At 44.2% G+C, this 15421-nt stretch overlaps 1 protein-coding gene across 12 annotated transcripts in view; it reads right to left on the reverse strand.

Moving 5' to 3' along the window:
* The window catches only part of EIF4G3 (eukaryotic translation initiation factor 4 gamma 3), a 4880525-nt gene that overhangs the window by 756413 nt on the left and 4108691 nt on the right, over positions 1–15421 (reverse strand). For all 12 annotated transcript variants that reach the window (XM_069610350.1, XM_069610349.1, XM_069610345.1 and 9 more), the window contains one exon: positions 12491–12663. In XM_069610350.1, coding sequence (XP_069466451.1) covers positions 12491–12663 — 173 coding nt within the window. The remainder of the gene's footprint in view (positions 1–12490; positions 12664–15421) is intronic.

The raw sequence follows: 15421 nt of genomic DNA on the forward strand, positions 1-15421 counted from the left end.
ATGGGCTGCCAGTGTTAATGTCCTTTATGTAACTTAAATGTAATTTAAATGACTGCCTGTACAGATACCTGTGAAGCTGTTAATAAACCTAGCAAGTCAACCAAAAGAAGGTATGCGAGTCACTTCGTAACACAGGAAGTAACACGGAGACACCAAATGAAGCCGGTGAGTTGGCCTGCAAGAGAAGGTAATCCCGGGGAGCTCTGAGTGGAATGTTCGCTAAAAATAGACTATTTTGAATACCAAGCAAGGAGAATATGAAGGTAATAGGGGCATAATTCTCCATTTATGAAAAGTCACCTTTGGGATACCTGTAACCCTGCCAACAGCCAATAGGCTATCCAGAAGAAGTAAGAGGGCAAAAAGGGCGCAATTCTCCATTTATGATAAGTCAACTTGGGGAAACCTGTAACGCACATTGCCATCAGCCAAGAGGCTATCCAGAAGTAAGAGGGCAAAACAAGCACAATTCTTCATTTATGAGATGTCAACTTTGAGAAATCTGTAACCCACATTGCCAACAGCGCAGGGACTATAACAAAGAGATAAAAAGGCAACAAGGGTGCAAGTCTCCTTTCCTGAGACACCAGTTTGGGGAAGTCTGTCACCAATATTGCCACTAACAGAAGAGATCAACTGTAGTAATAGGAGTTTTTCTTTCTGGCAGGAGAGTGAACCAGGAAAGGGACTGCTTGTACCTAGTGCTGGCAGGCGAGTATACCAGGAAAGAAACAGTTGATTTGAAGAAATAGGATTGTGGTAAAAAGGTATTGTGGAAAAACATTGGTAACTTTATCATTCCGACAAACTGTTGCAAATCCAAAGGTAGTTGCTGTGCTATCCTGACAAATGTATTCCATTGAAAGAATAATCGCGTCTTGCAACCTATGGGCTAAGATCAAGTATGAGTGGGCGGGCCATGATAGTTTACTGTCGCTTACTAGCCAACATGCCGCAAGATACGAAACAAGTAAATGGTATAGCAAATTAGACTCCAGAGTTAGAAGTTATTTGACCAAGATTGGAATCACTGAGATCCCAGAAACATGGCTAGATTTTAACTTTGCAAAGATACCAGTGAAAGCAAGGGCCTATGTTATTGATATAGCCTTGACACAGCTGGGAGCCTTAAAAAAGTTCCAGGAATATGTCAGACCATCGTTTGACATAAGCAGCCCCAAGCCCTACTTTACTAAAAACTTTACCCGGCAATGACTAGGTTCATGCTATCCAGACAATCAAGGTGCTCGAAAATACTGGTGCATGGAGAGGCATTCCATGGCACAATAGTCTATGCAGGCTCTGTGGGAAAGCAATAGAGACAGCAAGGCATGTGCTTACACAATGTGAAAAGTTACAATTTATATACGTTTGCGCATATGAGGAGTACAAAGACCCTGCCTCTGATATATTTTGGAGTGGCTTGTTTGGCGCTGAATCATCAGTATTAAATAGATCTGCAATGTATGTATGGGCTGAAATCCGTAAGAAACTTATGATTAATAATGACGGTAGCCACTAAGACACATTTTAATAATAAGTTTATATATTAGGTTAATTTTATGAAGCATTTTTATTTTGTATGATGAATTTTATTTATTTAACAGTGATACAAATGTATTTTGTGTATGTTAGTGCGAAAATTATGTTAGTCATCCACAGCACACTTTAAATAAAATAAAAAAATAAAGAATTATTGTGATATGCTAATATTTGCTTTACATCCTGAGAAAGACATCATACAGAGGAAAACAATTGCTTTGGTTTATGAACCAGTGTTTTGTGAAAGAGACATTTACTTTACCAAGTGGAAGGACACCGTAGATGGAAAAGACATTTTGTGTTGAACTGGTCAGAACTTTGTAGAAGCAGAATTTTCCCAAGGGTATTCCTGAATTGATACAGGGGAAGGGAGCCCAACCCTGGTCACAAGGAGTACTTTCTAAAAACTATATGTTTGAACTTTTGCACTGTTTTGTTGAACTGAAGACAGCCACATATTCCTTATACAATTTTGTTGTATCTTTAAGTGTGAGGGTCAGATGCTTTTTGGACACTAGGTCATTTTTCTTTGGTTTTAGTTTGCTAATTAGGGTCATTCTTTTTAGGATAGGGAAAGATAGGTGTTTATCTCAACCCTTTTTATTTTAATAAATGGCAAACATTGAGAAAACTAAACTTTTGTGTCCGTCTCACATTTCTGACCCCCTGTAAGGAACTCATGGTGCAGCAGTAAAGACAGACAAGTGATCACAGTTCAAAATGTTTATTAAACTGTGAATGCAGGGTGGAAAAACGCCTTACCTAAACCTAAATCTAAGATGGGAGAAAACTTCGACCATCAAATGAAAATAAGGCAGTCCTTGTTGCGTTGTGTCAAAATAAAAGGGCCAATACTAAGAAAAACCTATTGCCAATCTTTACTCTAAATACAAAAAAGTGTGGGGTAAAGTACTCAATAAAGAAAGAAGTGTTCACAAAATAAAAAGTCAGGATGCGATTGCCAGGTGTCTCCCTTCCCCATGTTTTGAGTATGGGTCAAGATGGATCTCCTGAGCACAGCACACACTCGAGCCTTCCCAACACGAGTTAAAAGTTCCATATCGGCTAGAAGGTTCTTCAATGGTTAAGTCTCTTTTCAATAAAAAGTCTCTTGCCTTCGATGACCTGATGCATTCAACAAACACACACAAAGTTTGTTTCCACATATACTTTGGATGACGGCATCACCTCTGGGTCCCCCTCTTCTGGGCGCTGACCCCTCACAAGTCTTATTCAACAAATCACTTGGACAGTTCCTTTCGCAATTAACTTTGGGTGATGACTTTCCGCCCCCGATTCTCCCTCTTCCGGGTTCGGGCTCCTTTTCAAAAGCTAGCCTCCCTCCTTCGGGTTCACAATGGCTTTTCCTGCATTCACAAGTCTTAATGTCTTTTCAAACAATTCACTGTGGACATCCCTCCGTTGGCTTCATTCCTGTCAACACACTGTTCATATACTAAGTTTCACCATGTGGGATTAATTTCCCTTAGCTTTCACAATCATCTGTTGGTCAAACAATTTTGACGGTACAGAGGATTTTTACTAAACCGCTCTATGACCACTTTGACCTCTCTTCGCTTCTTCCCAAGGCTCTCTGATTACGGTAGTCTTAACCATTGGGTAATCATCCAGAGTTTCCTGCGTGTGCACCCAAGTGGTGCTGGACGCCTCTGTTGCAGGGTTTCCCATTCTTTCTCAATAGTTCATTTAAACCTTTTCAAAGTTCAAATTAGCGGCTTGCTATTTTTCATTCAACACAGTTCTGTTTCTTATCGACTCCCCACTTGACTCACTGGCTGTGATGAACTACTTGGCTTTCTTCTCCTACGAGTCAAAGCTGGTACCACGGAGACCAGCGTCTCTCCCAGGCTTGGTTATCAGCAGAGGAGGGTCTTGTGTACCACCGACACCTGCTGCAACACATGCTGGCCTTTGCCCTCATCTTATGTTTCCGTCTGAGGAGGTTTCACAGGCCTTGGTCGGAAAAGGCAAGGTTACTTCTCTTCTTGTGACCACCTTGGTATGCACTGTCTTTTGCCTCGTTTTGAACTGCCATGCTGAGTAAGCTCTCACGTTGTGCAGTCTCTGCCTTGCTCTTCCTGTGCTCTCGTGCTCCACCTTTTATCCCTGTGGGAATAAAGGGAAAGGGCTGTCAGGTGTGCGTGATTCTGGTCAATTGCCTGACTTTGCCTGACAGTTGTATTAGGGCATGTCAGGTAAACATCTCTGGTTTTAGTCTGTTGTCTTTCTTGTTGTGCGAAAGTGTTCGTGTCGGAAAAGGGAAGGCAGTGTTTCGGAATATCCTACATGGTAGGATGGAAAAAGGTGTGGAAAGAAGTTGAATACCGCGTCTCACCCATCTGTGTCCCACTCCCAATCCCCAAAGGACCCCCCCATCCAGGTGATCCTCCATCCCGTGTCCACCCCCAGGAACATGATCGAATACTGGTGGCTGTGTCCTGGCCACCTAGAGGACAGATCCCTGGGGACTAGCTAGGGAAATACCTTCACATTTCTCACACCCCTCATACACAGCAATGACATGTGGCGAGCTCCCAAGGTGCCCCACATCAGATGCAAGTGGCCCACTGGTTTCTGCTTCTCCATTAGCATCCTAGGGCAACGATACATGAAGCACTAAAAGTCTAAGAATTGTGATGAATCCATGGTATTTGTCCCATTTCCCCCAAGGGGGAGCCACCCCTTTTGAGGCTAGGGAGGTGCGACAGCTCCACAAGATCCTCCCTAGGGGTTTGGACAAGTTGCTCCAACAAAGGGAAATGTATTGGATTGAAAAACTTGATACAATGTATTTTCATGGAATGAACATGGATCAGGACTTAAATTGGTATCTCTGAATTGATCATGTGTTTTGAGTATCCAGACTGTTTACATACATTCAATATTGAAAATGCATGTGCCATATAATTACTCCCTGAGATCACTGACTTTGCCCATTTGTGATAGCATTAATTGTCTGAAAAAATACAGGAGTAATTCTCTTTTTCTGTATAAGATCTGTTGTATCATCCGCTTACCTAACACCTACACCTACGGATAACAATCGGCTGGTTTATTCTACACCATTCCTGATCAGAGTAGTACCACCCTGAATCTAATTCTGTGACTAATTTCAAGTCATCTCCATATTGCGTGATAGATAGTGAACACGGACATATACAAACCAATCTCTACAATTGTAGAAAGCAGTATTATAATAAATGCGTTTACCTGACTTGGAGAATATACAGTGACCAGACTGAACTATTCAATCAGTTTGCTTTACTATAAATGTATAGAAATTGTCATGAATTCGGATTTTCAAGAAGGTTCTATACATCAAAGATGGCGCTCCAATGAGGCCCGCAGGTAAAATAGAATTGAACTACAAAAACGAACTAGCAATGGGGTTGCTTAGGAACGATCCGATGCCACGTCCTAGTGAGGCCAATGCGCGTGCTCGCCAGACTGAGCTTCCAGCGTTGAACAATTCTAAAGGTATGTGAAAGCCGTCTTAACTGATTTAATCGCATCAGTAAGATACCATAAGCAACATTCTGTACTAAGAACTCTTCCTTTACACACCGAAAGACCCCGCTGAGTGGATCGCATTACACACGACGATTCATAGAATCACTGTACGCGATTGCAGGAGACGCTGTCTCCCTGACAACACAGCCCAGCAACCAGGGAACTAGATAAACGTCCCGTGGTTGAAGGTAGTCTGCAACTATAATTGGCTGCATGAATTGCATTGTACGATCGAGGAATATGGTAACATCGGTAGTCCGTAACTGATTAACACACATTACTGGTCACCATTTTTTCAGATATAATGCAAACTGCAATTGACCGGATCAGCCTAAGAAAATAATACATATCACGCACATTGCATATTAGGCACGCAACATATACTGAATTATCGGGGTCCCACAGAGGGACCCAGCACCTTGCCCCTCGGGAGACCCACATTTTTAACTTTGACATTACATTAATGCAGTGTTATTCTATCATCAGTTATTGAACTCTTCTGACTATTAAGAAAAGCCACTACTTCACGGCTACATACCAATTCGCAGGTTAGTACCTCAGAGCCTTTGATAACAGGAATTACACGACTGGCAATTGTCACCAGGAAATTATTACTTAAGTATGAGTATTTTCATCACAAATAATACAGGAATTTCGTTATTTTATTCCTAGAAAAAGCATTGAAAAGCATGAGATCTAAATCTGAAGAAGGGCTAGGAAAGCCCGAAATGCGTAGTTAAGAGATAGGAGATACAACCCTGACTGCTCTCAGTGCATATTGTCATCAACTCCTATCAAGATATCTGGATAAACCAAAAACAAATAAGGACTTGGAACTTTGATGCATATGTGAACTTAATATGAATCATACCGTCAGAATGTGATACAGATTTCAATAATAATATGTGAATTGTACAAGAGTATATACCTATGATATGTTGTTATTGGAAATTACACAAGAATATGTTTATTTGCTAAATCAATTTGTTTATACATTCATAAAAAATTACTTTCTGAGAAAAAACTGGATTTAAATGACTCAAATGCATTGATTCCTTACAATTGTATTGTAAATAGTGTGCCCCTGTTTGTCCCCTGTTGAATTTCGAGGGACCTCTCTTCTCCGCATTTAGACAAATGGGACCTCACTAGGAGTGACTTCCCCTGTGGGGAAAAGGACTGCTGTGACTACACGCACCACCTAGAAGAGGAGTGCAAAAATTAGAAAGACGTTAAGACTCTTCTGAGTTACTGGCATCATGGCTGAACCCTCCTCAAACTCAATCAAAAGCACGCAACCTCTTGTAATTTGTTAAATACTGTTTGATTAACTTCACTGCTTAACCCTCATATGACTTGACATCCGATACTCAAAAACCTGTTAAATCAGAAACAAAGATAAAAGGACCAAGATTCTGCCTTGGAGAGGGAGAGAGAATCCTACGCAGAGGTGAACCTCTGATGGGAAGACGTCCTCAAGGGGCAGAGTCACACTAGACCGCAGAGCTGGCGGTAGCGTGGAGAGTAAGCTGATCGCTAGAAAGATGCTGGAAGGCTGGTGTCCTGACCAGTAAAGAACCCAAAGTCAAGAGAGACAGATCATAAATCTACTCTCTTGCCTGGTGGCACAACCACACAGACCCTATGGTGGGCCTGGGGCCCGTTAAGAGGCGCCGACACCAGACCACAGAGCAGGGATCGGATCGCTGCATGATAAGTGCATTAGCTGGCGAGCCGGGCAGTGGAAGGGAAAGGAAGCGAACGCTACTGAAGAGGTAACGCTGCTGCGAGGAGCAAACAGTTATATCCGAGGCTCGGAAAGCCAAAAGGGTGACGGGAGCCAGGAAAATCCGAATGGGCAGACACCCTAACGAGGCTCTGCTACAGCAAGCCTATCAAAGAAGCAGAGGGCGTTGGGGAGCTCTGAAAAACAGATATTCATATTTGATGCTGAGAAAGCCAGGAGGGTTACGGAAGCCAGGAAAACCCAAAAGGGCTGACGCCCAACTGAGAACCCCATAAAATAAGCCTATCAGAGGGCTTTGAGAAAACCTAAAGAAGCTAAGAGATATTGACCTAAGAGACTTGCATAGCCAAAATTAAGACGGCAGCCTTAGAAAGCTGAACGCTGGATAGGGGCAGGTGCCCACTCGAAGCATCGATAAGGTAAGTCTCTCCATGGGTAAGAGGGCTTTAAGGAGCCCAGGAGAACAAGGAGACTTTTAAATAAGAGAAAGAGGAAACCAAGAGGGTTAAGGGAGTACGATAAACCTGAAGACTAGATACGGACAGATGCCCAGGGAAAACCGATGGAGCTAAACTTACAAAAGGGCAAGAGGACTTTGGGGAGCCCTAAAAATCCAAATAATAATGAGATAGACTGGAAACAGAGAGAAGATTGGAAATTCCAGTGCTCAAATCAAAACCAAGAACATTATCAAACAACAAGTCAGAAATGGCGGAATTGTGTTAAGAAAACCTTATTTTTTCATGCTAAGATAACATCATATGGAATATATGTAAAGACTTAGGATTTGGCATACAGAACCTGCAGAGAGACTGAGGACTGTATTGTAGGACATGCTATTTTTTTCCAAAGTGGTAGGACCAGATAGCTAATAGGGTTTGGACTAAGGACTCTTTCTTTTGGACTTTTGATGAGCACCCGTACTTTTAGTTTATTAGGTAGGGAGTTACCCTTATAGCGGTAGGGCTACATAGGTTTTTTTCTCACTATTTAAATAAACAACCTTGAACTTGTCACAACACTGTCTTGATTCCACCTTCTGGTTCGCCACATGTGTGTGTCAGAAGTGGGATTGGACAACCCCGAAACAGGGTGGACCCACATAGTAGAGTGCATCGATCCGACATCCAGGTTAACACTGAGATGGATCGGCCCCCTTCCCAGTAGGTTTAAAACTTCAATACCTCAGTTGGACAGAGATCCTTGGTCACCCTAATACCAATGGTAGTAGGTTGGGTCTCATTTCCACATCTTGACTTCCAAAGACATCCTACCTTTTTGTGAAAAACGTAGTAGGGAAAAACAATTAGATCTTTAGTCCCCGGGACCTGTGGGTACCTCGGAGGGACAAAGCTATCCTTAGTCTAGGTCTTCACATAGATTTTGGGTTACGTAGACCAGCAAAACCCTGGCGGAAAACCGAGTTAGTAGTATTTTCCCCCTTTTACCCTGTGAAGGAGAGTTCCAACTCAGTCTTCTAAACTGCTCTCCCAAACCCATCAAAATTCAGAGAGGGGAGTTGGTGGCATATTTTCTATATGAGGTTATATTGCAAGATCCATCAAGAAGTCCTTTGAGATAGGACCTTAGGGAAAAATCCCCCAAAATCTTTCTAACTCCCACTGAGTGGGAAAGCAAGTTATACACTAACAGAATCCAGATACAGCTTACCACCTCCCTGGAAAACATGGATGCCTCTGATCACCAAAGCCCTGTGAACCCTCCTCCACTGCATAGGAAAAAAAGTCTGAGAGTCTTGTGTCCACATCCTCTCTTCCCACCGAAATAGCTTTTCCGGGGAAAGTGAAGGAGAGGAAGAACGACTCAACCTTGTGGATGTAACATAGTACTCAGAGAGGCCTTATATATACAAGTAGTTGGGGTAGATAGATCAGGATAGATTCCCACGGCACAGTGAAACCTCCGATACTCCTGATGGAGAAATCGTGGGGGATTATGTAATTCCACATCCATCTATACCTCGCACCAGGAACACGCATGTTATTCGTACTGGGAATTTGGACATCTCACGAGATGCTGTCCCCTAAATTTGAGGTTTCCTCCCACATCACCCCCCAGAAAAAGTCCTGAAAAGAGCCTGTCCACCAGGTTAGGAATTCCAAGGTTGTCTTTTGCCACTACCCTATATGCCCTGTAATCGACGATGTCTCCAACCTTGGGAAAGAAGGCTATCTAATCCTTTCCCTAGGAGTAGGAGGTCACGAGTAAAAGGCAAAAATAAATATTTGTACACAGACAACCGAGCCATCTATAGGGGCCCCGCCACGTCCACAGAATGCAAAATAAAAAACGAGGCAAAATTAGCTAATCTACCAGATATGGAAAAATCTGATGCCTTTAAATTAACAACACCCTGTGAAAGGCAGTATTTAATTCAAGAAGTGTACATATGTACAATTCACCATTCCCACTTTCTGAAAAAAGAGACCATTCCAGCTTCATCAGTAAATGTATGAATGAATTCCCTTACATACAAACAACCACGAATGCCTCAACGCTCGGAAGCACTGGCCCAGAAATACAATACTTCCACACCCATTGCTAAAATGGCTTTGTCATGAGGCAAATGAATAATGAACTGTACCCGGGCCATGGAAAAAATGTATCATTTACTTTTTTACATATTGATCGATAAACGGCTTCACAGTGCAGTTGTTATTGGATATTTGAAAGGTACACAGTTTAGCAACCCCACAAGGAAAGAACATTCAGTTGGCTCTTCTGGCAGATGAGCATGTGAACATAAATCTCCACAGCAAGCACCTGTTTAAAATGATGGCTGTCACAGGGCAGTGCTCCAAACGTGTTATAGTTATAGTTCTGCTCAGTTGCCCTGTTCTGGTTCTGTAAGGTAGCCCATGGCTTGATGGTGAACAGAGTAATTAACAATGCAGTGAGTCAGTCTTAAACCAGTAGACAAGACCTGGAAGCATTGATGCTGCAAGGCAGCCCGCTCTCTTAAATGGCCAACCTGCTTGCTCCACCCGTTTCCAAATCAAAGGGCCCCTCCCCTCACCCTCTTGTGAGGCAAAAAACCTTGGTGTCCTCTCTCGCTCTCTCCTTCTCACCTCACATCACGGAATTTGGCAAGAAAGCCCACTTCAAGCTGCATCTTCTCAGAGGCATTCTCCCTTTCCTCGCCTTTCCCCAGAAACTCAGTGTCTCCAGAGCTCTGGTCCTCTCCAAGCTGGACTACTACAACATCCTCATTCTGCCTAAATCCTCCCTTCACCTCCTTCAACTAATCCAGAATAGGACTGCAAGATTCATCCTTAGCCTCAAGCCTAGGGATTACATCTCTCCAGCCCTAAAATCTCTCCAGTGGCTCCTGGTTGCTGCAAGGATCAAGTTCAAGTCCCTCTGAATCATCCACAAGTCTTTCTGGGGCCTGGGACCCAGCTACATCCAACACGCTCTGCCCTAAATATGTACCCGCTAGAGCAGTTCGGTCTTCTAGCTCCAACTTTCTGCAAATCAGAGAGTGGGGTAGATCTCTCTCTCTTCCGCAGGTGCCTCTCCTCTGGAATGGCTTCACTGCCTCTCTCAGACTTGAGCCGGATATCCTTCACTTCTTGAAGCTTCTTAAAAGGCTCCTTTTCTCTTCCTCCTTCCCTCTCTCCCTCCTCTGCTAATGTCCCCCTCTGCCTCACTTTGATTGGCTGCCTGGTTCCTTCTGATTCCTACAGGGCACCAGACCATCCTCAACCTGTCTACCCCTGCACATGGTCTCCCCTAACTCCCCCCTGCTAACCTGCACTTGCCCTTCCGGGCTCCTCCCCCCTGCACTAGCCAGGCTGGGCCTCCACCCCTTTTGAGTCCATCCAGCCCCGTTCCTCGCACTTAGCATGCAGATCTTCTTTCCCCTGCACTCTCTGCATTCCCCTGGCACTTGTCCACCTGGCCTCCCCTTAGCACACACCTAACCAAGGCCCCCTCGCCCCCAGAAATGGCTTGTTCAGCACTCCGACCTTCACTTCCTTTCCCTCCTAGCATCAGTGCATTCCGTTCTGACTGGCACTTCCTCCCTCCACCTCACACTTCTTGTTACTGCACTTGCACGATCCAAATGAAACAAGGCCTAGTCGGACCGTTTTTTGTTTTTCTTCATCCATGCCCCCCCATTCCCCCTCTTTTGTCTTGTTGCGCCTTGAAACACCATTTGATGTGTAGGAGCATTATAAATACCCTATAAATAAATAAATAAATAAATAAATAAATAAAAACCTCCCCAACCCTACAACTGAACTGCATGCCTATCCCATTCCACGATGTCCATCATAGTTACGGACATTTAAACCCCCCCACCCCAAATTCTGCTAAATGGTATTTTCTAAAACCCGAATATGCACAGGAACCTGCCCAAACGGGCAACCTGTTTAAAGCTCCTGCATCCACATTGAAGAGCTATCCAAGCTGTCTTGTTATTTTGAAATAGGCAAGGAAAAGCATGATTTTGGAATGAGTAGTAATATGGACATACAGGGTCTTTTTACCATTTTGTGCAAGAAGCAAGGGGAGGAGGAAAAGCAAGTGGGGCTGCTGGGTTCAAGATGAGTGACAAGAGTATTCATCCATTCAGGGGGTGCCTGTTGCTGTCTTACACCACACAGTTAACTATCAGCCAAAAATCAAAAAGGAAATATCATCTATTGGCAATTTTCTTTTTAAAGGAGGCAAGTCTTACCTCGCCCCTACAAGCGGCTCAAGGACGAAGAGAGGGATCTCCTTTATCATCAAAGATTGACCTCAAACTGGAAAAAAACAGCCCCTCAACCTCGGGGTGTAATCGCCTGCATGATGTCCAGGGAAGGAGATCAGAGCATCAGCCGTGGTCGAAGTCAACACAATGGCGCCATGCACAGTTACGACATCGGAGGCACCAAGTTCAAGGGCATGCGGCTAGACTCTTGAAAATTCCTACTGACTGAAATGGGCGCAGTGGGTTGCTGAACAACCGTCAGCACTGAGGCCAAAGCACACTCCCTCAGAGCTTTAAGGTTCATAGACTGGCATGATCTACATTGCTCCCCATTATGTTCCATCCCCATACTCCATTCACAAATATTGTGGGTATCAGTGATGGATCTTGGAGCAGCAGTCCCGACAGCACTTGAACCCTGATGACTTGCGACAAGGCCCAACGGCGCAGTTGAAAACAGTGCGATGAAAGCATGGAAAAAAGGAAATGAGGAAAGGGGTGTTGTAGTGTGTGCTATTTAGGCAGGGGCCAAGTCACGTCTGGAGTCGAGTAGACCAATCATTGGGAAGGATTGTCGAAATACAAAATGCCCCCTGGCAAGGTTTGCCAAGAGCAGCTGGCGCAAGGGCAATATCTATCCAGATGAGGAATTTCTGGGAGTGTGCAACCCATTGAAAACATTTTTTTAAACTCCTGGATCAGATTCTGGGGAAATACACTTTAGGCATGAGAGAAGGCAGCTGTACAATGGGTGCATGACATTATAGTGCTTGGGTTGTGGGCTGCCGAATGTTTCTTCGAAAAGCTGCAGGTTTGGTTTAAAAACTGTTTTACCATGATTCTTAAAAATACAATGGCACAATGAAGCCTAGTCTAAGTTTCTCATTCGTAAAATAATTTGCATCTGGAGGGGTTGCTGTGTTCCAGGAGACATTTCAGGAAATACCCACCCCTTAAAAAGGTCTTCTTTGTTGAGTTTTTCTGCATGTACTAGCTGGTGCAGCAACTGGCCCATGTGGTCTCTGGCGATCTGACTTCTCTCCAGCGTTGACTCCACCCCAACACGCACGAAGACAGACAGTGGGCACTGCATGCTCAACTCTTCCACGCACTGGATTGCTTCCTATGGTAAAGTGAACCATTTTAAATGTTATTTTAGTGGAAAGAAATGAGACAAGGGTATCAAATATTCACCATTGAAATGTCCAGGGACTCATCACACACCCTAATCACGAGTAAGGCAATCATTAGAAATGTAATTCCACCAGCAGGAAAATCCCTCTGAAACGTAGGCTCATTGATGACGAGCGTACATGAAGGGGCCTATATTTTAGGGTGTGTACAGTTTTGGTCCATTGCAAGATAACACACACATTAATATGGCAACTCACAAATGTCTTACTCTTTGCACTACCAGCATCAAGCTAAGTTCTGCAAAGAAAGAGACAAGAAATATTTAAGGTTGCGTTATATTTGAGTGTTTTCCACTATGTAACGTGCAAGTTCTTTTGCGGGTAATTTCTAGCACAGTCTGAGATATCGCTTTAACAGTAGATAATAATGCAGACTTCATCCTGTATCGTTCCATGGGGTTTGAGACACCCCGTCCACGGACGGCAGAGGCAGGCTTACTGCAGTGTGCCCGGGTGTCATAACTCAGCGCACTAGTGCACAACCACACAACACAGCAAAAAACCCACACACAAATCTGTGTTCCAAGCCTCTTGGTGAGCAAAAATGTCAGTTGAAAACGAAAATAATAACCACCATAAATAAACAGTTAATCGAAAGCATTAGTACTAGCAAAACATTTCCAAACATAGTTAACATAACTAAACAAAACATTGACATGCCCTTTTAATCTCCATTTGTCTTGAAACAAGCGCCTCATGGCCACATCCACAATCAAAGAGCCAAAATCAACAATTTGCTGTTGTACTGTTTCTTTCAAAATATCACATTACTTACCTGGTGTAATGTTCTTTCTGATGGATGGCTTCTCCAATGGCTGGACCCCTTTTGCAATGGTGCAGACGGGCAAATAAACGGTGGTACGGAAGGTTCCCCAGAGCAGTGTCAGTGGTTCAGATTAATTCAAAACCTTCCACCATCACTTTTCTGGTTACGGTTTGTCTTCCTATGTGAGAGAGGGTATGCACAGACGTAGGCCCCTTGCTCGCTGCACCACAGAGAACCAAGCTGCACCTCACTGATAAGGCCCAACAAGGCAGAAACCTGTCTGGGGTGGCTTGTGTTTCCATGCAGGGGGGACCTGGCCTAGCAGTTAGGACTGGGCTGCTCCCATTGATGGCAGTACCTGACTGATTTTCATATGGCTGGACGTCTTTTGCAATAGCGCAGACAGGTAATACACTGAATCAAGGCAGCAATGTTTGGAAAAGGCATATAAAGATGGCCACTTAGCAAATATCTAGGACTGGGACACCTCTCTGGAATGTCCCTGCAGCCCCAAAGGTACCTCCTTCAGAGACAATCTATTGCATTCGATGATACAGAGAATTATCAACCTGGATACTGCCTGCTTCCAAACCGCAGAACCCTTCCTGGAGTCTGCATAGGCAATTAACTGCTGATCCGTCTGGAGATATAGAAACTCTTACCCTTCTTGGGGTGAAATAGTGTAGCCTTTCCTCCTTTGAGGGGCGAGGCAGAGGATGAAATACAGGTAGATTAATTTTCTGAGCAAGATGAAATTCTGAAATTAACTTGGGTACAAAAGAGGGTTTGACCCTCAGAGTAACTCTCCTGTCTGATGCACTAGATTCAGGTCCCATTTTGACACAATGAGGAGGACATGTTACCCAATCCCACAAGGAATTGCACCACTGTAGGTATACCAAAATAAGAACCCGGCTCAGCATCCTCTAAAACACAGAGATGGCTGCCAAATAAACTTTCACCCTCCCAACTTGTAGGCCGCTTCGAGTGAGTGTCAAAATAAATTGATGGGACTGTGGCTGAAGGACTGGCGATCGGGTCCAGATCCCACAATCTGCACCAGGCACAAACATTGTTCCAACAACAGTTGTAGATGGCTGTTGTACACTCCTGGAGCTCTAGAGTGGGCAGCATTCTACTACACAAGACATTCCAAGCTCACTTATGACATCACTCATTCATTCCAGTATGAAATAACACACCTCCCTACTTTCCACAATTATAAACTGATACAACAATGGCTTTGGTAGCTGGCTTGCATGTAGCAGTTAGAAACTCCATGACCCCAGTGGACAGATCCCAATCCCTATCCCTCAGCTACTCAAGATCCAAGAATGGAGATTTAGGGTGTTGAGGTTGGGGTGAAGAATCCGCTCCTCCGCCTGCTTGGTCTCTCCCCAAATCTCCCGATTTCCAGATTGGGAGAGAAGGTCTGTCTCATCAGGTGGTGTCGAGGACACATGGCCATCTACAGGAGATCCACATACCATACCCTTCATGCCCAGGCAGAAGTGATCAGGATCATCATGCTCTGGTACCTTTATGCCGCCTGAGAACCTGTGGGATGATAGAAATCGGTAATAATCTGTATAGGAGATCAAAGTCCCAATCTACAAGGAACGCATCCCCTATTGCCCCACTCAGAGAAAACTCCCTGTTCACATTTTCGGTTGATGCTGATGGTGAACAGGTCCTCATGTGGCTTTCCCAGATATCAAAGATTTCCGTAAGAATCTTTTGGCACAACTCCACCTCGTGGGAGAGTGAATGCTGCCTGCTCATAGCATACCCCACCACGTTCGCATTCCCACCTAGATGGGCTGCCAACAAGATGATCTGATTCTCCAATGCTCAGACCCATAGCTGCATTGCTTCCCTGCAAAGGGGCAGAGAGCCCCACAACCCATCCCATATATTGAGGT

This window comes from Ambystoma mexicanum, chromosome 8 (genome assembly GCF_040938575.1).
Source record: "Ambystoma mexicanum isolate Mex_15411 chromosome 8, UKY_AmexF1_1, whole genome shotgun sequence".
NCBI lineage: Eukaryota > Metazoa > Chordata > Amphibia > Caudata > Ambystomatidae > Ambystoma > Ambystoma mexicanum.